Raw genomic sequence first — 22,803 nt, 5'->3', positions numbered from 1 at the left:
AAAAAAAAAAAAAAAAAAATATGCAGGTAAAATCCAAGTTTTGGTTTGAAACTTGATCTGGAATACCATCACCAAATAGGAAAAAAAAAAAGCATCAAAATATGCAAAGATCATAAAACAAATTCTTTTATTCTTTTTTAATTTTGAAAAAGATTTTATTTATTCATTTGACAGAGAGAGCGAGCATGAGCAGGGGGAGGGGCAGAGGAAAAAGCAGACTCCCCGCTGAGCAGGGAACCTCATGTGGGGCTCAATCCCTGGGATCATGACCTGAGCTGAAGGCAGATGCCTAACTGACTGAACTACCCAGGTACCCCCAAATTCATTTTTAATAAAGCATAAGTCAAGCCAATGTTTCCTAAAAGTTTCAATCACAAAATCTTTTCTTTCTTTCACTTTCATGTACTTTTTAATCTTCTGTTCATTACCACTACTGGTACAAAGGCATCATTTTACTGATGTTCACTTGTCTAACAAATATTAAAGGAGTACTGCTCTTTGCAAGGTACCATGTTATCAAATGGAATATGGTCTCCATCATTTTAGCAACACAGAAATACAATGGAATTACTTTAGTGTGCCAGTGGAATAAATCCACTAAATTGTCACAGCATGAGGTTTCCAGGTACTCTAAGAAATTCTGGCAGTTTTTATTCATTTGTATTTTCTGGGAAACTAATACTATTTCTAGTTTCTAGAAAAAATGAGTTAATTTTTTTTTTAAAGATTTTATTTATTTATTTGACAGAGAGAGACACAGCGAGAGAGGGAACACAAGCAGGGGGAAGTTGGAGAGGGAGAAGCAGGCCTCCCATGGAGCAGGGAGCCCGATGTGGGGCTTGATCCCAGAACCCTGAGATCATGACCCGAGCCGAAGGCAGAAGCTTAACGACTGAGCCACCCAGGCGCCCCAGAAATGAGTTAATTTTTGAGTTGTCACTGTATTTTTTATTTATTTAATATTTTTTTTTATTATTTTTTAAAAGATTTTATTTATTTATTTGAGAGAGAGAGAGTGAGCACGAGAGGGGGGAGCGGAGAGGGAGAAGCAGACTCCCTGCCGAGCAGGGAGCCCGATGCGGGACTCGATCCCAGGACTCCAGGATCATGACCTGAGCTGAAGGCAGTCGTCCAACCAACTGAGCCACCCAGGTGCCTGTGTCACTGTATTTTTTAAAAGTTGGTACCAGTTTATATCATTCAGTACAGTTAACAACATAAAGAAAACATTTCTAAAACCTAGGTAGAATTTTTTTTAGTTATGGAAGAATAAATCCACTACATTTTTCTATTTTTCCAAAACCAGATAAGAAAATTACAGATGACATATAAAAACAATTTCAATCATATTAACAAGATGTTAAGAAGTTATGAATTATATTTTTAAAAATTCCACAATATTTACCTGGTTTAATACAACAAAATTTAGTTCAGAGGGGTGTGTGTGCATGTATTTTTTATCTTACAAAAAGTAAGATTTTATTCAGAACAAATAAGAATTTAAGAAAGCATTGCTAGTGGTTTCTGCTTCTATTAGGAGGGTGCATCAGAGTCTCTGAAGGCCCTTCAGCTACAAATATACTTAAATCCTAGATAAAAGATAATTTACATTGCTAGGCTTGCAGAAAGGGACCTTTCCTAGGCTATACCTCCATGCCCCTCCAACAAACAAACACAAAAAGCATGAAACAAAATATGAGCTAAAATCAGAGTGGGAACACTAATACCAATACCAACACAAGAATGTGTACTGAGCTTATGGGTGGATAAAATAAAAATCTCTCTTTTTCTTAAAAGATTTTATTTATTTGACAGAGAGAGACACAGTGAGAGGAAACACAAGCAGGGGGAGTGGGAGAGGGAGAAGCAGGCTTCCCACGGTGCAGGGAGCCCAATAGGGGGCTCGATCCCAGGACCCTGGGATCATGACCTGAGTTGAAGGCAGATGCCTAACAACTGAGCCACCCAGGTGCCCCAAAATAAAATCTCTTGAGGGGGTTCCTAAGACCTGGCAGATCCCAAGTCCTGGAAGAGGCGAAGGCATATCAGATTAAACCCAGCTGAAAGGAGAATTTGTGAACTGGTAGAGAGAGCTGAAGAAATTACCCAGAATGTAGCAGAGAGAAAAAGGAGAAAAAATATTAGAAAAAGATGAGGAGGGCGCCTGGGTGGCTCAGTTGGTTAAGCGACTGCCTTCGGCTCAGGTCATGATCCTGGAGTCCCTGGATCGAGTCCCCCATCAGGCTCCCTGCTCGGCAGGGAGTCTGCTTCTCCCTCTGACCCTCCCCCCTCTCATGTGCTCTCTCTCATTCTCTCTCTCTCAAATAAATAAATAAAATCTTTAAAAAAAAAAAAAAAAGATGGGGAGACATGGAAGACAACATGAAAAGATTTAAAATTTGTCTATTTGGAACCCCAAAAGAAAAGTTTAAAAAGAATAGAAAATGACAATATTTGAATAGGTAACAGCCACTTTTTTAGAATTACTAAAAGACACAAACCAACAAAATACATAACAAGTTGGATAGAGAAATCGACAAATTGCTGGTTTAGAGCAGACACTGTAAAATTCAATTTAAAAAAACAACTATACACAGTTTATGAGATAAAACTAAAAACACAGTGCCGTGAAAAAAGACATACCACCATATTAATAATCCATAAATTAGACTTTAATCAAAAAGCATTATGAAGGATAAAGAGAATTATCTGTATACTGTATAAATATAAAAGATTCAATTCACCAGGAGGATATAATTCTATAATCCTATGTACCCAATTAAATAGTCTCAAAATATGAAAAAGCAAAAATTAATACAACCATTGAAAAAAATTATAAACCCACCACAGTGGAAGAGTTGAACACATCACTCTCAATTACTGATAGCTTAAGTAGATAAAAAATTAGTGAAGATAGATGGAACAAAGAACTTTTAACAAAATACATTTGTTATAGAGTAAGTCTTGACAAATTTAAAAGGACAGGTAATAGGGGTTCCTGGCTGGCTCAGTCAGTAGAGCATGCAACTCTTCATCTTGGAGTTGTGAGTTTGAGCCCCATGTTGGGTGTAGAGATTGCTTAAATAAATAAACTTAAAAAAAAAAATGAAAGTATAGGTAATATACAAATCATATTCATTAAATACAATTCAATTAAGTTGAAAATCACTAACAAAAGTATAAACTAAAAACTATTCTATACATAATTTATAAACATACTTCTAAACAACTCAAAGAAATTATAGTAAGATTTAAAATACTCAAAACTGAAAAAATGAAAACAATACATATTAATACTTTAAGGATTCAGTAACTGGAACCTTAGTAGGAAATTTGTGGCCTTAGCCTCTATTAGGAGAATTAAGAGAAATACAGTGAGCTTAGCATTCAAACTAAGGGGTTAAAAAAAGATAAGCATTTAAGAGAGCAGACAGGAATAATAAACAATAAATAAGGAAAAAAATTCAACATAAACTAAGTCATTCTTTGTATAGATTAATAAAATAGATACACTACTCAAGAGATGGATCAGGAAAAACAAAAGGGAAGGCATAATGAAAACTTAATGGGAATGGAGGAGACATTATAGATATAGCAGAGATTAAGAAGGTAACACCATGAAGAACTTTATTCCAAAAAATTTGAAGATAAAGATGCATTGTGAAAATCATTAGAAAAAATCTAATTAATAAACAAGTAAAACAAACCCCTAAATCAGACCCTGAATAGTCAGAACAATTAAGGAAATGGAATATGTAGTTAAAAAAAAAATTCCCACAACAAAAATACCAGGTCCAGTCTATTTTTCAGAATTCTGAAGTTTTTTTTAAGATTTTATTTATTTGAGAGAGAGAGAGAGAGAGGCAGAGACAGAGAGCATGAGTGGGGGGGAGGGATAGAGGGAGAAGGAGACCCCCCCCCACTGAGCAGGGAGCCCAAGGTCGGACTCGATTCCAGGACCTTGAGATCATGACCTGAGCTGAAGGCAGATGCTTAACCATCTAGCCACCCAGGTGCCACTGAAGAAAGATTGCTTTAAACCAAAAGGCAGAAAGTACTAACCAAAAAGTAAAGGATTGATAAATTTGATATTTAAGTTAGGAATGTCTGTTAAATTCAGAAAACTATTTTACCTAAAAATAGGTAACGACATGCACGAATAGGGAATTCCTAGAAGGGGAAATATTGGGGAATAATAAATATATAAAATGACAATCAGGAATCAGTATATAAATTAAAATCATGATGAGATACCAATTATACCTACTGGATGGGCTAGGAATGATGTCTGAGTGTTAGTGAAGAAGTGGCTCAAAGGGTACTCACATATACTATTGACAGAAACATACAAGAATTTGGATATTTCAATGACAGAAGTACGTAAGTTGCTAAATACACACCCAATTAAATACTATATAGCAACCAAAACAAATGAACAAACTTACTCATAGATGAAGTTTACAAACATAATGATGAGTAAAAAAGTAAGTTTCAGAAACAATATACCATTTGCCTGATCAAAACCAAGACTAAACAATGCACTCTTTAGGGAAACATATATATGTGATGCACTTTTTATTTATTTATTTATTTATTTAAAAGATTTTATTTATTTATTTGAGAGAGAGAATGAGAGAGAAAGAGCACATGAGAGGGGGGAGGGTCAGAGGGAGAAGCAGACTCCCTGCTGAGCAGGGAGCCCGATGAGGGACTCGATCCCGGGACTCCAGGATCATGACCTGAGCCGAAGGCAGTCGCTTAACCAACTGAGCCACCCAGGCGCCCCTGTGATGCACTTTTTAAAGATGCAAGGGATCACTACATCCAAAGGGGCACGTGCACCCTAACGTTTATAGCAGCAATGTCCACAATAGCCAAACTATGGAAAGAGCCTAGATGTCCATCAACAGATGAATGGATAAAGAAGATGTGGTATATATATATAATGGAATATTATGCAGCCATCAAAAACCTGAAATCTTGCCATTTGCAATGACATGGACGGAACTAGAGGGTACTATGTTAAGTGAAATACGTCAATCAGAAAAAGACAATTATCATATGATCTCACTGATATGAAGAATTTGAGAAACAAGGCAGAGGATCATAGGGGAAGGGAGGGAAAAATGCAACAAGATGAAACCAGAGAGGGAGACAAACCATAAGAGACTCTTAATCTCAGGAAACAAACTAAGGGTTGCTGGAGTGGTGGGGGTGGGAGGGATGGGGTGGCTGGGTGATGGACACTGGGGAGGGTATGTGCTATGGGGAGCGCTGTGAATTGTGTAAGACTGATGAATCACAGACCTGTACCCCTGAAACAAAAAAAAAATGCAAGGGAATGACAACCATAAAAATCAGGATACTGATCACCTCTAGAGTAAAGCGGAAAGAATGGTATTAGACAGGAACTCACAGATAACTTCAATAGTATCATTAATGTTCTTGTTAAGGGTAGCTAAACCCGGCCCACTGCCTGTTCTTGTAAATCAAGTTTTACTGGAACATAGCCATATTCACTCATTTACAGATTATATATGATTACTTTTGAGCTACAACAGAGCTGAGTAGATGCAACAGAGACTGTACGGCCTGCGAAGCCTATGATGTTCACAATCTGGCCCTTTACAGCAAACATCTGCTAACCCCTGCTCTAGTTGTGCTGGATTCAAAGGTGTTCATTTCATTATGCTTTATAAGCCATATCTTAGATTTATTTTTCTGTAATACACTAAATTTTATATCATTAAATATTTTAAAACTATACATTAATTTGGAAATTACAAGTGCTCATGACATATACTGGATTTTCTCTATGTTTTCTTATCACATAAGTCAAATCTATGAAAAATAAAAACAATAAAAAACTAAAATTGTTAACAAGCATCTGGTTCTTATGAACACAGAATAGCACTAACAAACCAATAAAACGCATACCTGAAAAGGTTAACAGGCTTAATATTTAATTTCTTGGTTAAATCTGACTGTTTGGAAGATACAATATCCACCAAGTAACTTTCCTTCCCTTTTAATATGTATTTTTCTTTCAAGTTCCTAGCCTAAAAAAAAAAAATCATGTAACTAAATGTTTGCCTCCGACTACAAAAGGAAAATCATTCACCAACCATAGAAACTTGGCCTTATTAATGTACTAAACAGATATTACATGATCAGAGGATAAGATTGCTATTAAAAATTTTTATCAAATCTAAATAGCAGATCCTTACTGAGTTAGCAAATCCACAGCACAAGGAAGTGGTGGAAGAAGACGCTGAATTACTTCCTCAGTAAGGAGATCACCACAGTGGGAAACAAAACTCTTGATAGCTGAAAAATAGAACAGACTTCTTTACTTGGCAGAATGTAATGAACCATGAAAAAAAGCATTCATTAATGGTACAGCATTTGTATTTCTATTAGAGGAATAAAGAAATGTGCTAAAAACAAAAAAAAATCTTGAAACTCTCTCATAAAAAGGAAGCTAATGTCTTTTACCTCTAATCAAGGTAAAAAAACAGTTTCTAGAATCACTAAAAATGCCCAACAACCAAGTTAACAAAATGCTGCTTTTCTGGCTTTTACTCAACCCCTGAGCTCAGAAGTAGAAAAAATTACCTTAGAACCTTAAGTTTGCCAGTTCTACACGAATTCTGCAGAACTATGATGACATTTTTTTTAGCCAGCATTGTTCGGTTCTTACAGATGTTACCTGAATCGTGTAAGTTTTTATAAGGAATTATTTAATATGTAGTTTTAATATTTTAAAGTTAGACTGAGTTTCAAGATTAATTTCAAAATTGTTTTATTAAGAGTAAAAATGCCATGAATAAACAAATAAAACCAAAATCAATGTTTCCATGTCTTTCCAGAAATACCACTTCCTTAGTTCAAATATTCATGGTAGATACTATTTTTTAATGGTTCATATACTATAGAAGGGTACAACTTTCATATATAAAAAACTAAATGGAAACCATACTTAATCAATGCTAATTAAATCCAAGCCTAATATTTATTTATTTATTTATTTATTTTTTTAATTCTTATGTTAATCCCCATACATTACATCATTAGTTTTAGATGAAGTGTTCCATGATTCATTGTTTGTGCATAACACCCAGTGCTCCATGCAGAACGTGCCCTCCTCAATACCCATCACCAGGCTAACCCATCCTCCCACCCCCCTCCCCTCTAGAACCCTCAGTTTGTTTTTCAGAGTCCATCGTCTCTCATGGTTCGTCTACCCCTCCGATTTAAATCCAAGCCTAATATTTCTAAAAAAAGAACTTGAATGCCTACTGAAGACAAAGCAATCTTGGAGGTTCTCAACTAGATTACATCTAAGAAAACATGCATTTTCCTAAGGATCAGAATTCTAAAAAATCTGGTTTATCACATATCTGTTCTAATCACTAATTAATTATGTTCAATTTAAAAAATCACCCTAAGTAAATATTTTCACCAACAAAGATATAAATATGGGAAAGTTAAAGAGTGAGGGAAAAAGTGAAAGGAAAGGGAGAAAAAAGACTAAACTTTACCTACCACAGAGTGCACCAGCTCGTCCTTCCAAGGTTACCTGCCATGTAAATGAATCTCCCCGGCTTTTTTCTGTTTCCAGATCTTTAGGAGACACTGGAAAGACACACTTCCACAACAGCAGAACTCGAGCAAGGTGATGACTGACAACCGCAGGACCTGTAATTTATTCAACTTGTCAATTATTAAAGAACCCAAAATGTTACTCTTTAAAACTCAGTAAGTTGATAGCAACTTGTTCCAGGTCAAAAATCAGATGTGATACATCTGACTGGAATTTTTTTTTTAAGAGCTCAGCCTCATCTCCATGGTATTCCTTTTTTTTTTTTTTAAGATTTATTTATTTACTCAGGACCCTGAGATCATAACCTGAGCCAAAACCAAGAGTCAGATGCTTAACTGACTGAGCCACCCAGGTGCCCCGAAACATTAATTTAAAATTTTAATCTTTTTATGTTGATTATGAATATACAATAAAATATGATACACTAATCTTTTTTAAAAAAAGATTTTATTTATTTGAGAGAGAGAGAAACAGCATGAGAGGGGAGAGGGCCAGAGGGAGAAGCAGGCTCCCCGCTGAGCCGGGAGCCTGATGTGGGACTCAATCCCAGGACTCCAGGATCATGACCTGAGCTGAAGGCAGTCGCTTAACCAACTGCGCCACTCAGGCACCCACTAATCTTTTTTTTAAAAAAGACTTTATTTATTTGAGAGAGAGGAAGGGAGAGCTCCTGCATGTGTGGGGGGAGGGGCAAAGGGAGAGGGAGAAAGATACTCTCCTCTGAGTGGGGAGCCTGCTGTAGGACTCAATCCCAGGGCCCTGAAATCATGACCTGAGCCAAAGTCAGACGCTTAACCCACTGAGCCACTCAGGTGCCCCTAATCTTTCTTTAAAAGAGAAGTGATTTCTTGTAGTCTTCTGATAGAATTACTTTTTTCTGAAAAATTTTATTATTTGAAATACTGCATTTATTAAGTAGTTTATTTTCTCCTTTAATTAACCAAGATCATCAATATGGCAGGCATGAAACACCCAGCCAAAAGCAAATAAAGGCTTGGCCATATTATTCCTTCCCATCACTTTGTGAAATGACAATGTATGCCAGGGTCCAAATTTGAAACCATTAAAAAATGTAAAAACTCTTCTTAGTTCAGAGGCTGTATAAAAGAATTGGCAAGCCAAATTTGGCCCATAGGCTGAACCCTGACATAGTCCAATAAACCTCTTTAATCATCCCAAGAACATTATTTAAAGTGGTTCTTCATTTGTGATTGTTTAATTTAAGCTCCTTTTAAATCAAATTACTTCAGAGGTGTCAAAATGATTTACTGGTTAAATCCAGCCAATTTTATATCTTGGCAATAAATGATATGATTATAAAATAGATTTAAAATATAACTTTAATAAAGCAATAAAATTGGGTCTCAAAGTTATAGGATATAAACACAATAGTCACGACCATAAAATAATTACTGATTTTTAATAAATATAATTTAGTGAGCCCTATTCCCTTCAACTACCTTATTGATATTACCAATTCTCAAAACAATTACGGAACTGGAGTCACAGGCTATGGTATGTTCTCCTGCCTACCCTTCACTGTGGAAATTTTTTTTTCTGAAAATGGATGTGAATGATTTTTGGAAAAGTCAGAGTCATTCAGAGTTAAACCTGAAAGGTAATCAAATTGGCCTATCCTACCTAAGGCTCATAAATTGTTTTGTTTTGTTTTGTTTTAAGATTTTATTTATTTATTTGATAGAGAGAGCACAAGTAGGCAGAGTGGCAGGCAGAGGGAGAGGGAGAAGCAGGCTCCTCACTGAGCAAGGAGCCCGATGCGGGACTTAATCCCAGGATCCTGGGATCATGACCTGAGCCAAATGCAGACACTTAACCGACTGAGCCACCCAGGTGTCCCTCATAAATTGGTTTTGAAAAGAATCTCAAATAAGGAGATCTGAAAACATTTTGAGGAATGGAGTAAGTATATGGCTTCCTAAGGTAACTGCTAGAAGAAAAATGTTTGTGTGGATAAATTCTGGTACAAATTAAAAATTAGTCTCCTCAAATCATACACTACAGTATTTTACATTCAGAAAACACAAAGTACTTCATAGTCATGTAAACCTTCCACAGACTATTATTACCTAATGTCATCAGAGCTGCAATCAACAACCATCCAGCTTGTGTGCGCTGAGCTGAAAGACGACTGTTTTGTACAGCTGAACACAGCAAATCCTCTGCTAATGTCATAATAATCTATTTACATACAGAAGAATAAGGTAAAGAAGCGTATCAATTTATAGGTTACTGGACAAAAGACAGCAACTAATAATCTCTTGAAAAATGAACCCTTACATATAATGAATGTAAGTGATATAGGACTCTCATTCATGTAGACTACACCACAGGACAACATCATAGAGAAAACTATAAAAGATTAAATTTAGGTTAAATACTGGCATATTAGGTTCTATACAGAAACTGTGTAATTCTTTGTAGAGCACATATTATGCCACTGTACAACTGTTCAAGTGAAGGTGCGTAGAATTTGAATTTACTTTTAGTTTTAAGCATTTATCTTAAATCTGTAATTACCAGAGAAAGTTTCCTTATAGGAATCTCCCTTTTTAAAAATTTGCATACCATTTTGATACCTGAGTGTCTGATAATCTTTCTAGAGGCAGTATACTAGAGATTAAAAGTACTTAAAATAGTCTCACATTGAAGTGAATTTCACAGAGTGGGATTCATAAAAGTATTATATTTTAAGTCTACGAAATAGGCAAAACAAAAGAGGAAAAACCAGATTATTTCATACGTTATGGATAACGCATGCTTATATAGTAGAGAGGCCAAGAGGCATCTATTATGTCTGAGAAAACATCTGTTACCAAACACCTCTAGAAAAGCAGCAAGTATTTTAAGTTGGCATATAAATTTTCTAAACAGGAAGGCTAGTGTATTTTAAAACAACCAACCAACTTATTACTAACTTAGGACTACTTGAAGCCAATATAATCAATGGATAACACTCAATAAAAACAAGGATAAAATAAAACAATCCTTTCTGCCTAACTAGTAAGATCTGAGGATATTTAATTAAATACAGGCAATGGCAATTCTTCACTTAGAAACATATGACAGAATGTTAGTTGTCAATCACCTTACTCAAGTGACACTGGCAATACTCAAAATAGTTTTACAACTTCTGAAGTAATGGTACATTCTTCTGCAAAGGTTAAACGGCAGATATATTGTAATACTACCAATGACATAGGAGTGACAATGAGAAAGCAAGGAACAGTGATTTATTTATTAAGAAGTACGTATATGGGGGCGCCTGGGTGGCTCAGTCGGTTAAGCGTCTGCCTTCGGCTCAGGTCATGATCTGGCGGGGGGGTAGGGGGGTGGGGGTGGGTGGAGGGAGGAGGTGTGTCCCTGCTCGGCAGGGAGTCTGCTTCTCCCTCTCCCTCTGCCCCTCCCCCCACTCATGCTTGAGCTCCCCCCCCCCGCCCCGCTCACTTTCTCTCAAACAAATAACACCTTAAAAAAAGTACTTATATGTGTGTAAGGCCTAGGTTACGAAGGCTTCATGGTCAAACAACATTCTCTGATAACTCACAATTCCTAGTTATTCAATCCACTGTTGCCGTTATCTTTTTTTGATGTACACATTATCCCACTTTGGTCAGTGGAAGCCCCTTAAGTTACTTTCTGTATCCTTTTAAAATGAACACAGTAGTCATTGATGACTTCCTTGTTCTCTGGCATGACAAGGTATTTCAGGTTTACACTGTGCCTTTCCTGCCCCAGATCTGAAACCAGCCATTCCTTCATGGAGCCCTGATTGCCTTTTGCTAAAATGATGTTTAGAGCCATAATCTGGGTGCTAGGGCTTTTCCTTGCTACCAGGTTGTCACTGCTTTAGGTCTTGTCGCTGGACAGAGTGAGGATTTAAGCATTTTTTTTTTTTTTTTAAAGATTTTATTCATTTGACAGAGAGAGCATAATCAGGGGGAGCAGCAGGCAGAGGGAGAAGCATATTCCCGGCTGAGCAGAGAGCCCAACTCAGGACTCGATCCTAGGACCCTGGGATCATGACCTGAGCTGAAGGTAGATGCTTAACCGACTGAGCCACCCAGGCGCCCCCATAGTGATATTTTCCATTCAAATGTAACATATGAGGCTTTTACTTAATGTTCTTGATTTTATAGCTACAGCTCTTTGCAGCTCTGTCCTCTACAATGCTATTTTTTTAAAATGCAATTTTATTTTTAATTTTTATTTATTAATTTATTCATTTTTAAACGTAATCTCTACACCCAATGTGGACTCAAACTCACAACCCCAAGATCAAGAGTTGCATGCTCTTCCAACTGAGCCAGTCATGCGTTGGTGGTATAGTGGTGAGCATAGCTGCCTTCCAACTGAGCCAGTCAGGTGCCCCTATAATGCAATTTTAAATGCACTTCTATGGCAGAGCTAATTATATAGCAAAATAAAGCCTCCAGGAACTTTTACTGTTACTAATTCTGTTACTAAATGGAGATATTTCCAATAAAAAGCACAGAAAATATTCCCGTTTAAGTGTAGATAAGACACTTTTAACTATCCCTTTATTTGTTACAGCAATTATTTCATAATATTTAAAAATTAAGTAATATAGCTGCTTTCTCAGAAAGCTGTCGTGTACGGCTTTGACTGGGTGATATACAGGAAGACAATTACGTTTTTAGAAAAAAATTGAAATGTCATTATCATATGTGAAGAATGAAATCATTACCTTGCCCTTTCCATGAGGAATTCCTAAAGGACAATGTTTCACTGCTCCCAATAAAGCTGCCACAGCAAAACTAAAGCCAGTCACTGCTTCAGGTGAAGACTTAAGTACAGTAAGCCGTTCCAGGCAACGGTCTAAAAGAGGTGTTAGGTAAGAAGGTAATGCCACAGCAATGCAGTGTAAACACCAAGCTGCTGCTAGTCGAACAGAAATGCTAGGATGCTGAATAACTGAAATGACACTGTCAAGAATACCTAGAAGGACAAAAGAAAAAAAAAAAAAAAGACTTAGCTCTATGGATAAATTCACTTAGCCAAAAATAGTCAAAAGAATAAGCAGCCACACGGATATAAAATGTATTATCTTTATCAAAAGCCAAATCAGAATAGAAAAAAAAGATTTAAAAAGATACATAATTATAAATGATTTTTTTTTAAAAAGTAGGCTCCACACCTGGTGTGGAGCCCAACATGGGGCTTGAACTCAGGACCCTGATATCATGACCTGAACCAAAGTCAAGAGTCAGCTGCTTAACCAACTGAGCCACCCAGGCACCCCTAAAGGATTTTTATATGCAAGAATTACTTCTAATATGAAAAATGATTTAAATTAATACACAAAAGGAAAATTTTATTTCCTAAATAAGCTAATATTCTGCTTTTTTATCTTCAGACCATTATTCATTTGGTACTAGGAATTAAAAATTATTAATACATAACAAAAACACCTTAAAAAGAAATGTCACACTATGCTCCATCCTCCTCTTTTTAAAAAATCCCTTTTGGCACATTTATCTACATAATTAGTATGCTTCCTATGTACCATAACACTTTTGCCTGAGAACAAAATGTTGAACAAAACTGAGGCTTTGCTAGGTCCTCAATGGGCTACTAACCAATTATGAAGACAATGGAGTACCGATACCAGTAAGAATAAAAGTCTGTATTTGCTGTAATTCAACATACAACTTCATCAAAATACGTAACAGTTCATGTTGGCTGCTAAATTATATGGGATAAAGAGCTTACAAACCAAATATAATGCCAGCTTCAGTCAGCAGGAAATACGTACCACAGTTAAATGACAAAAGCCATCAAAACTGATTTATTATAATGATTAAATAAAAGACACATATTGTATGATTCCATTTATATGAAATGTCCATAATAGGCAAATCCATAGAGACAGGAAATATATTAGGAGTTATCAGGGGCTGGGGGAAGGAGAAATAGGGAGGGTGAACTTTTCGGTATGTGAATTTTCTCTCAAAGTGATTAATTTTCCAAGAAAAAGAAAATGGAGACTGCTTGAAAGGACCTTTGAGGAAGTGAATTACTTGTATCATATAGAAATTAATGTTTTCACTGCAGATGAGAGACAAGAGTTCAGGTTTGCTTTTCATTTTTTCCATGTTATCTTAAATATTTCCAGAAAGGGAGGACTAGAGGGTAACTTAGTGAACAACCTTTATAAATGAAAAAACTAAAATATACACATATTCTTAATAATCCTGATATATTTATATCATAAAACATCTCTAACAAATCTATAGAGGAATCTATAATAAATGAGTTATATGAGAAAGACTTGTTTCCTAAGAAGAAAGTTGTCCAGAATAAAAGTAAAAACAAGGTATTCAGACAAGTCGCAAAAACAGATACCTGCACTTGAATCCTGCAGTAAAGGTGCAACTGTGGTGCCAAGACTGTATAAGAGATTTCCAAGCTCTTGTAAAGCACACACCAGCATATGCTGGCTGGCTGTTACATCTGTGGAGCCAACCCGGGTTTCCACATTACCGTCATTCATCACAGCATCTGATAGAAGCATAAGATTTAACTACTTGTCAGTGTTTTATTAAAATATATTATAGGGGGTAGGTGTTAGGAGCAGAAAACATGGGGCGCCTGGGTGGCTCAGTTGGTTAAGCGGCTGCCTTCGGCTCAGGTCATGATCCCGGGGTCCTGGGATCGAGCCCCACGTCTGGCTCCCTGCTCAGTGCCTGCTTCTCCCTCTCCCTGCCACTCTGCCTACTTGTGCTCTCTCTCTGTCAAGTAAATAAATAAAGTCTTTAAAAAAAAAAAAGGAGCATAAAATATAAAGGCAAAAATTAATACCTCCTCTCTCTATACATGAAACCCTTAAGGCAGTTAAAGGAAATACTACAATGGGGACTTGCATCAATTGAGAAAGAACTGAACTAATACAACCAATTTAGTTCAAGCAACCTGACCATCAATCCCTTAATTACTATTACAAGTGGCACTGAAAGGGAGAATGCATAGAAAACTAAAAAATATTCCAATTTCATTGGTATATAAGATAAACAGAGTGGACTTAAAATAGTACAGGAACTGGGATGAACTGATTGTTTTTTTCTTTTTTTTTAAGGGGGGGAGGGGCAGAGGGAAAGGGAGAGAGAATCTTAAGCAGGCACCACGCCTAGCCCAGTGAGGAGCCTGACGCCGGGCTTGATCTCACAACCCTGACATCACGACCTTCGCCGAAATCAAGAGTCGGATGCTTAACTGGCTGTGCCACCCAGGTGCCCCTGAGATTAACTGATTGTTTTGAAAACATTGTATCAACCTCTAGAGGAAGATTATGAATTCTGAGGAACTATTATCACCAGCCTTTAAGACTTGTATATATATACACGATAGTTATACGTTAGATAGTTTATGTCTCATCTATGTATCGACAACTTTACCCTAAAACAACTGACATCTATTACAAAAGTGTTTTTTTGTATTAATATAGTAATATATACCAGTCTAGCTTTTCCAAAAGGACAATTCCTTCAGCATTGTTAAAACAGACTGTCTTAGTAGATCCATACCCATGACTTTCTTTAACTTCCAGATAGCCTGGCAAATATCCTTGGCAGCAGCAATTTGAGCCTTTTCTCCAAGAAGACCTCCTACAGTAGCTCGAAGGATAAATGAAACACAACGGCGACCGCAGACAGCATCAGTCTGAGTTTGGGTGGCTTTAGGGTGTGACTGTGACACAAGGCTTAGGATATGAGAAAGAAAGGCAGCAAAATTTTTCTCTAGCCATGTTCCTCCTAATGTTGAAACAAATACCACATAAGCCTAAAAAAGAAAAGAGTTTTATCTTCAAAATGAAATAATTTCATTGAATGAAATGAATTAATATTTTCTCTTCCACAAAATATACAAAATTTCTTTTTATTCTTTCCTCATTTATAGCTGCTTCAGCTATATAAATGTAATAGTATTTTTCTGTCTGTATTAAGCCCAAACTGAAGTACATGGTCTTTCAACTGGGACTTCATTTGTGCTGCATTTTTATTTTGGTCAGACTATACCAAGTTTCAGGATAACCAGCATAGCCAGCTAATATGGAGACTGTGTCTATGGCTCCTCCAAACAAAGGATTCAAGCTCTTTAATATTCTGAACAAGAAACCCCAAAATGAACATGAACACACTGTAAGAATTAAGTATGTTCCAACACCGTAACTCTAAGAGAATTTAGTTCTAGAAATGTGAAAGGAAACTTTACAGTGATGAATCACTGCTCTTTCTTTTCATGAATGTTTATGATTGGTCTCACTCCAGAGATACAAAGACAGTAGTTTCCTTATGTAATCTGTTTAGAAATACAGTTTACAATTATACTGGCATATCTTACATTTTGAAGAAATCTATTATCTGTATACTGTATAAAACATTTTGAGGACATATGTGAATTTTAAAAAATACACATTTGTTTTGAACCACAATGACACTTAGAAAACAATACAGAGACCTCTGTGTTGTTTTATTCTAAGATACTTTTCCTAGGTTTAGCTTAGATTATATGCTATGATCTTTACTTAGGAGTTGAAACCACATAAAATGGAAATACAGTATTTCCCATACTGAATGATATGTACCTAGTATGTACCTTAAATCTGAACTGTACAAGCACACAAAAGCACAATGGAAAACATGTTAAACTATAAGACACATGAAAGCGCAAGGCCTAGAAACAAATGTTTGTATTTCAAAGGAAATAAAATTTCCCATTATTAGGAACTTAAAACACACTGTGAATAATAGCCTATTTCATTGGCTTTTAGGTAACTAAGGTTCTCTTACTTGTAACCTAACTTTCAAAGAGTGGCCTTACCATCTCTGTTTTATAAATATGAGAGCAGAAGTGATGACCCTGCACAGTATCACTTATGCCCAGAGTATTCAGATACTAAAATTCTCATTATAGGCCAGTGAGTATTACATGTAGATACTCATTTGTGACTCTAACCTGAGTAACTCCAACTCGAACATCCCTACTGACTGAACTGGTTCCTTTCAGCATATCTCCACTGGCTCGAAGAAATCCTGAACTCCCACGTAGAAACCCTGTTCCTAGTAATTCCAGAACTTCCTCCAGAGATACTCTGCGAATGCTTTGACGTGAGACTGCTATAACAAAGAACAAAACAAAACATGTGATTTGTACTTTATAGAGACTAAAATTTTAATGCATGACCTTGATTTGCATGATCTCGGTAAGCACGTTATAGAAACAAAAATAAACTAAAAATCCAAACAAAATGCAAAATTGACAGGACATTACACACATTAACATACAAAAAGTTATGCAAGGGTTCAGAGGTCAAATCATAACAGACTCTGAAGTGTCATGTCAATGACATTTTAAGACTAAGCTACTTCGGGATTATGCCCTATTGCCCTCTTTTTCTTTTTTTAATAGATTTTATTATTTATTTGGCAGAGAGAGAGAGAGTACAAGCAGGAGGAGCGGCAGGCAGAGGGAGAGGGAGAAGCAGGCTCCCTGCTGAGCAGGGAGCCCAATGCAGGGCTCGATCCCAGCATCCTGGGATTATAACCTGAACCAGACAGGGTGCCCCTACTGCCCTCTTTTCCACAGTAGAAGGCTAACCTTTTTTTTTTTTTAATTTTTAAATTTTTTTGTTTATTTATTTGAGAGAGCATGAGCGGGGGGGGGGGGGGGCAGAGGGAGAGGGAGAAGCAGACTTCCCAGGACCCTGAAATCAGGACCTGAGCCAAAGGCAGACGCTTAACTAAATGAGCCACCCAGGTGCCGGAGGCTAACCGTCTTCTAAAACAAAAAACATGAACTGCCCTTGCTCTCCACAAATGAAAATGCTTATAGCTTTAAAAATTTAAAATGCTTTAAAAATTCTTTTTAAATACTAAAAATGCCAAAATCATAATTTTACACTTCCAAGTGCTCTACAACTCTTAATGAAACTTATATAAAGTAACCACCATATCCTATTTTTTAAAATTCTCAACTGCAGGTACAACTTTTGTTATATCCTTAGTCTCTGAAGAAATCAAAGCAAAATATTACTAAACTGATCAGTTGGCCCTTAGGCTACAATAATCAAGAGATTAGTTAGGGCAGAATGTGTCTTCACATTTGTTTGCAGTATGACACAGCTGAGTTTCTCCCTGTGAATATCTAGGGAACAAGATCTCAAACACACACACACACACACACACACACACACACACACACCTTTCTCCCTTTCATTCTTCTGAATAATGATGGTCATGAGCTCTGATCCTTATTATTGGCTCAGGTCATACACATTAGAGAAATAAACTTCCATTAATCAAAATTACGAACAAAAAATCTACTCCTCAGTATAAAGTAGAAATAACCATCTGAAACAAAGGAAAATCCATATTGGCATTTGGGAGAAAAACATTAGTGAACAGTATAAAATCCATGCCCTCATGAATCATAAATTCTAGGAAGGAAAGAATAATAAACATAATAAATGACTAAGTATAGAGTATGCTAGACAATGATTAAAGCCATGCAAAAAATAGAGCTCAGGCTCAGGAATACGGGGGAAGTGTTTGTGATTTTAAATAGGGTAGTCAAGGTAAGATTCATTGGAAAGGTGACACCTGAACATAGTTTGAGGACAGTGAGGGAATCAGGCATGCAGATATCTGGAGAAAAAGTGTTCTAGGCAGAGGAAATAGCTAGGGCAAAAAGGCCTTGAGGAAGAATATGATGCCTACTGGGTTTAAGTAGAGTTATGTCAACAGAGCAATGGAGGACTTTAGTAGGGGACAGGCCAGAGTGTAAAGATGGGGGAAGAGAAGGCACTGGTCTTTGTAGATCATTATAGTAAGGATGTAAGTTAAGTGAGGTGCCAATGAAGGACCCTGAGCAGAGGAGTGATATAATCTGTCACTTTGCTTCTGTGCAGAGAGAAGACTGTAGAAGGGGGTTAAAGGGAGAAGTAGAGAAACCAACTAGAAGCAATTTAGTAATTGAAGCAAGAGATGATGATGGCTTAGATGAAGGTGGTTGCAGAAGAGTGGAGTCTGGATAAACATGTATTTTTAAGTTTTTATTTGAAAAATTTTCAAAATTAATTACAAAAAGAGCTGCAAGAATAGTAAAATAAACTCCCATGTACCCTTCACCTAGACTCACCATATTCTCTTTATCACTTTTTCATTTTTGAAGAGTTTGTTCATGGCTAGTAGTTTTATACAACAGCACCCAATTTGAGTTTGTTTAGTATTTCCTCAGAATTTTTGGCAGGAGAACTATGTAAGTAATGTTGTAAGCCTTCTCAATGCGTAACATCAGAATGCACTATCAGGTTTGGGGTCAGTCTGTCCCTACATTAGTGTTATGATCCTTGAACACTTGAATAAGGTTTGTCTGCCAGGTTTGTCCACTGTAAAATATCAACTTTCCTTTTGTAATTACTATGCAACCTGTGTGGTGATACTTTAAGACAGTATAAATACGCTGTAACCTATCAAACTTTCATCCAACAATGCACTGAGCATTCCTACCTGCAATAATTATTACTATGACTGCAAAAAGGTCATTATCTAACAATCATTCCTTCTGTATTTATTAGTTGGCATTCTACTGTAAAAAAGAGCTTTCTCTTCTCCTTTACTTATTTTCAGTATGCACTCAGATTTCTTTTTTATTTAATAGATTATAATCCATTTCTGTCATTATTAATTTTGCTTCCAATACTGTCCTGGATTTGACCAGTGGAATTATCTTCAAAGAGCTGGCCAGTGGGAGGACTTAACTTTTTTTTTTTTTTTTTAAGATTTTATTTATTTATTTGCGAGAGAGAATGAGAGACAGAGAGCATGAGAGGGAGGAGGGTCAGAGGGAGAAGCAGACTCCCTGCCGAGCAGGGAGCCCGATGTGGGACTCGATCCCGGGACTCCAGGATCATGACCTGAGCCGAAGGCAGTCACTTAACCAACTGAGCCACCCAGGCGCCCGAGGACTTAACTTTTTTTGACACAACAATATGTTCCAAGGTCATCTTCAGACATTTCCTTCACCAACCCCCAAAATAGCCAATTCTCCAAGGGGTCCTCATTCTGGGTATGTTTTAAGATAGTCCAGTAGAGAAGCTATTGAGTGTGAGAGATAAGAATTATGGGTGACTTCACAAATTTTGGATTTGAACACTTGGAAGGACAGAGTTGGCATCAACTGAGATTAGCAAGCCTGCAAGTAGAACAGGTGTGTGAATGTTCTAGAGGAGGAGAGATCAGGTATTCACTTTAGGAGTTCAATTGAAACATCAAATAAACATCGAAAGAGATGTCAAACGGGAAGCTAGATCTGAGCCTGGTGCCCAGGCTAAAAATATAGATCCAATAATCCCTGACATATAGATGGTATTTAAGCCATGAGACTAGGTAAGATGACCAAGAGGATGAGCATACACATACGGCAAAAGAACAAGTACTAGGCAAGGGGACTCTTCTATAAAACGATAAGCAATCAACAGAGAAGACAAAACAGGAATTTCTAGTGAGGAAGAAGGAAAACAAAGAGAGAATGAAGTCCTATAAGCCCAGTGAAAAAAAACAAGGAAGAGGATCAGCTGAGTTAAATGTTGCTGTAAGGTCAAGTGAGACAACTGAGAACTGCCCACTGGCTTTAGCGTGGCTAAGTATAAACATCAGCTCAAAAAGGGCAGGGTTTTTCTTTTGTTCAATGACATATCCCATGTGCTCAGAAAAGATCCCAGCCAAGTATAAACAAGTATTTATTTATCGAATGAATGAATGAACATGGAGGTCTTTGATGACCTTAACCAAAACAGTTTTGGTGGAGTGAATGGGGGGAAATCCTAACTGAAGTGGGTTTGAAAGATATGGCAGGAGGGAAACTAAAGACACTATCAAGAACTCTCCTGAGGAACTTTGATGCAAAAGGAAGAGAAATGGTGCTCCAACTGGCTAGGAAGTAAGATACAAGAATTTTATTTTTATTTATTTATTTATTTATTTATTAAAAGATTCTATTTATTTGACAGAGAGAGACACAGCGAGAGAGGGAACACAAGCAGGGGGAGTGGGAGAGGGAGAAGCAGGCCTCCCGCGGAGCAGGGAGCCTGATGCGGGGCTCGATCCCAGGACCCTGGGATCATGACCCGAGCCAAAGGCAGACGCTTAACGACTGAGCCACCCAGGCACCCCAGAATTTATTTTTTAGATGGGAGAAATAAAAGCATGTTTTTGTAGGTAATAATCCAATAGAGAGGGAAAAACTGGTATAGGAGAGGGGAGACTTCTTAGAGCAATGTCCTTGAGCAAGTGAGAGAATGATATATATTAAATTATATATATTAAAAGATCACATAAATTCCCCACAACTTGTTCCAATGATAAGAAAGTGTCATACTCAATCCCTACTTTTTAAAAATTTTTATTTATTTATTTATTTAGAGCACACGAGTAGGGGGAGGGGGAGTAGGAAGGGAGAAACAGGCTCCCCACTGACCAGGACCCCGGGATCATGACCTGAGCTGAAGGCAGCCGTTTAACCGACTGAGCCACCCAGGTGCCCCTCAATCGCTGCTTTTTAAGTGCCTTGGAATAACCTACCACCTGCCTGAAACCTGTTAGTTTTACTAGGAAAATCATTTTAGCTCTGTACTTCATAATCTTTGCATATTGTAGTTGAGTATACAAACCTCCACTGCATTTGTTTTTTCTTTTTTTTTTTTTTAAAGATTTTATTTATTTATTTGACAGAGAGATAGAAGAGCACAAGCAGAGGGAGTGGCAGAGGGAGAGGGAGAAGCAGGCTCTGCACTGAGCAGGGAACCCGATGGGGGACTCGATCCCAGGACCCTGAGATCATGACCTGAGCCGAAGGCAGACGCTTAACCATCTGAGCCACCCAGGCGCCCTGCATTTGTTTTCTAAATTATTAAGCACTATGTTGCTATTAGTCCTTGACCTTAAAAAAATCTATTATGGTATCTAGATCACTTTTTAGTTGTACAAAAATAACTCAATTATTTGTAAGCTAAAACTTACAGAGGCAAGATGATAGAATTTCTAACAAAAGATTAGGCCAAGGATTTTTACCGTGGGTGAAGCTGATTCTTCACTTTGCTTAGTCTGATTACAAAAACACTAGTATCAGTTTAGTGCTACCATTGAAGCATATACATTTAAATATTTATTCATAATTCTTATGCAATTCTACACTTTGCTTGTTTTTACTGAAACCATGTGCTACTGCTAGTGATACATTTATAGAAATGAACAATTCACATTTTAAAAAGGATTTGATTAGGGGTGCCTCGGTGGTTCAGTCAGTTAAGCGGCTGCCTTCGGCTCAGGTCGTGATCCTGGGATGGAGCCCCGTATTGGGCTCCCTGCTCAGCAGGCAGCCTGCTTCCCCCCCGCCCTCTGCTGCTACCCCTGCTTGTGTTCTCTCCCACTCTCTCTGACAAATACATAAATAAAATCTTTAAAAAATAAACAATAAACATGTCTTCCAATTTCAATTTCTTAGGTGGCTTAAGATTTAACCTCCTAAATGTCCTGAACAACTTTTTTTTCTGGTTTGGGTTTTTTTGGTGACTTCTTCCTGTTCCCATTCACCTTTCCCTCACCTCCCAATAAATAAGACAGCCTTACTGAATTATAAGATTAGAAACACCATAATAAAAATAAAACTTCATTATAAATTTTATTTACAATCTCAACTGGAGAATGAGGGGACTGTAAGTTTGATAATGTCCCCCAGGTGACTGTGACATGCTGTACTTCCTGTCCTTTCCCATCACTGGTTAAAAAACATTGGCTTTAGAAAAAAAAAAAATTTTCCCTTTATATAACTATAAACAATTTCTCCAGCAATGCTTCTCAAACTTTATTTATTTATTTATTTTAAAGATTTTATTTATTTATTTGAGAGAGAGAGAATGAGAGAGAGAGCAAGCACATGAGAGGGGGGAGGGTCAGAGGGAGAAGTAGACTCCCTGCCGAGCAGGGAGCCCGATGCGGGACTCGATCCAGGGAGTCCAGGATCATGACCTGAGCCGAAGGCAGTCGCTTAACCAACTGAGCCACCCAGGTGCCCGCTTCTCAAACTTTAATGTGCATACAAACTGTCTGGAGATCTTGTTCAAATGAGAATTTGGATTTAGTAAATTGTGTTTGGCTTGGGTT

At 37.2% G+C, this 22,803-nt stretch overlaps 1 protein-coding gene across 1 annotated transcript in view; it reads right to left on the bottom strand.

Annotated features, from left to right (window-relative positions):
- HEATR5A (HEAT repeat containing 5A) overlaps positions 1-22,803 on the bottom strand; it is a 97,296-nt gene that overhangs the window by 66,256 nt on the left and 8,237 nt on the right. The window contains exons 6-12 of the mRNA XM_021695349.1: positions 16,598-16,758; positions 15,166-15,421; positions 13,988-14,143; positions 12,330-12,580; positions 9,691-9,802; positions 7,546-7,698; positions 6,228-6,327 (exon numbers count right to left, since the gene is read on the bottom strand). Of these exons, the coding sequence (XP_021551024.1) occupies positions 6,228-6,327; positions 7,546-7,698; positions 9,691-9,802; positions 12,330-12,580; positions 13,988-14,143; positions 15,166-15,421; positions 16,598-16,758 (1,189 nt within the window). The remainder of the gene's footprint in view (positions 1-6,227; positions 6,328-7,545; positions 7,699-9,690; positions 9,803-12,329; positions 12,581-13,987; positions 14,144-15,165; positions 15,422-16,597; positions 16,759-22,803) is intronic.

The sequence above is a fragment of the Neomonachus schauinslandi genome, chromosome 9 (assembly GCF_002201575.2).
Source record: "Neomonachus schauinslandi chromosome 9, ASM220157v2, whole genome shotgun sequence".
Taxonomy (NCBI): domain Eukaryota; kingdom Metazoa; phylum Chordata; class Mammalia; order Carnivora; family Phocidae; genus Neomonachus; species Neomonachus schauinslandi.
The sequence above is the reverse complement of the archived record's forward strand: the minus strand, read 5'-3'. Positions and strand labels throughout refer to the sequence as shown.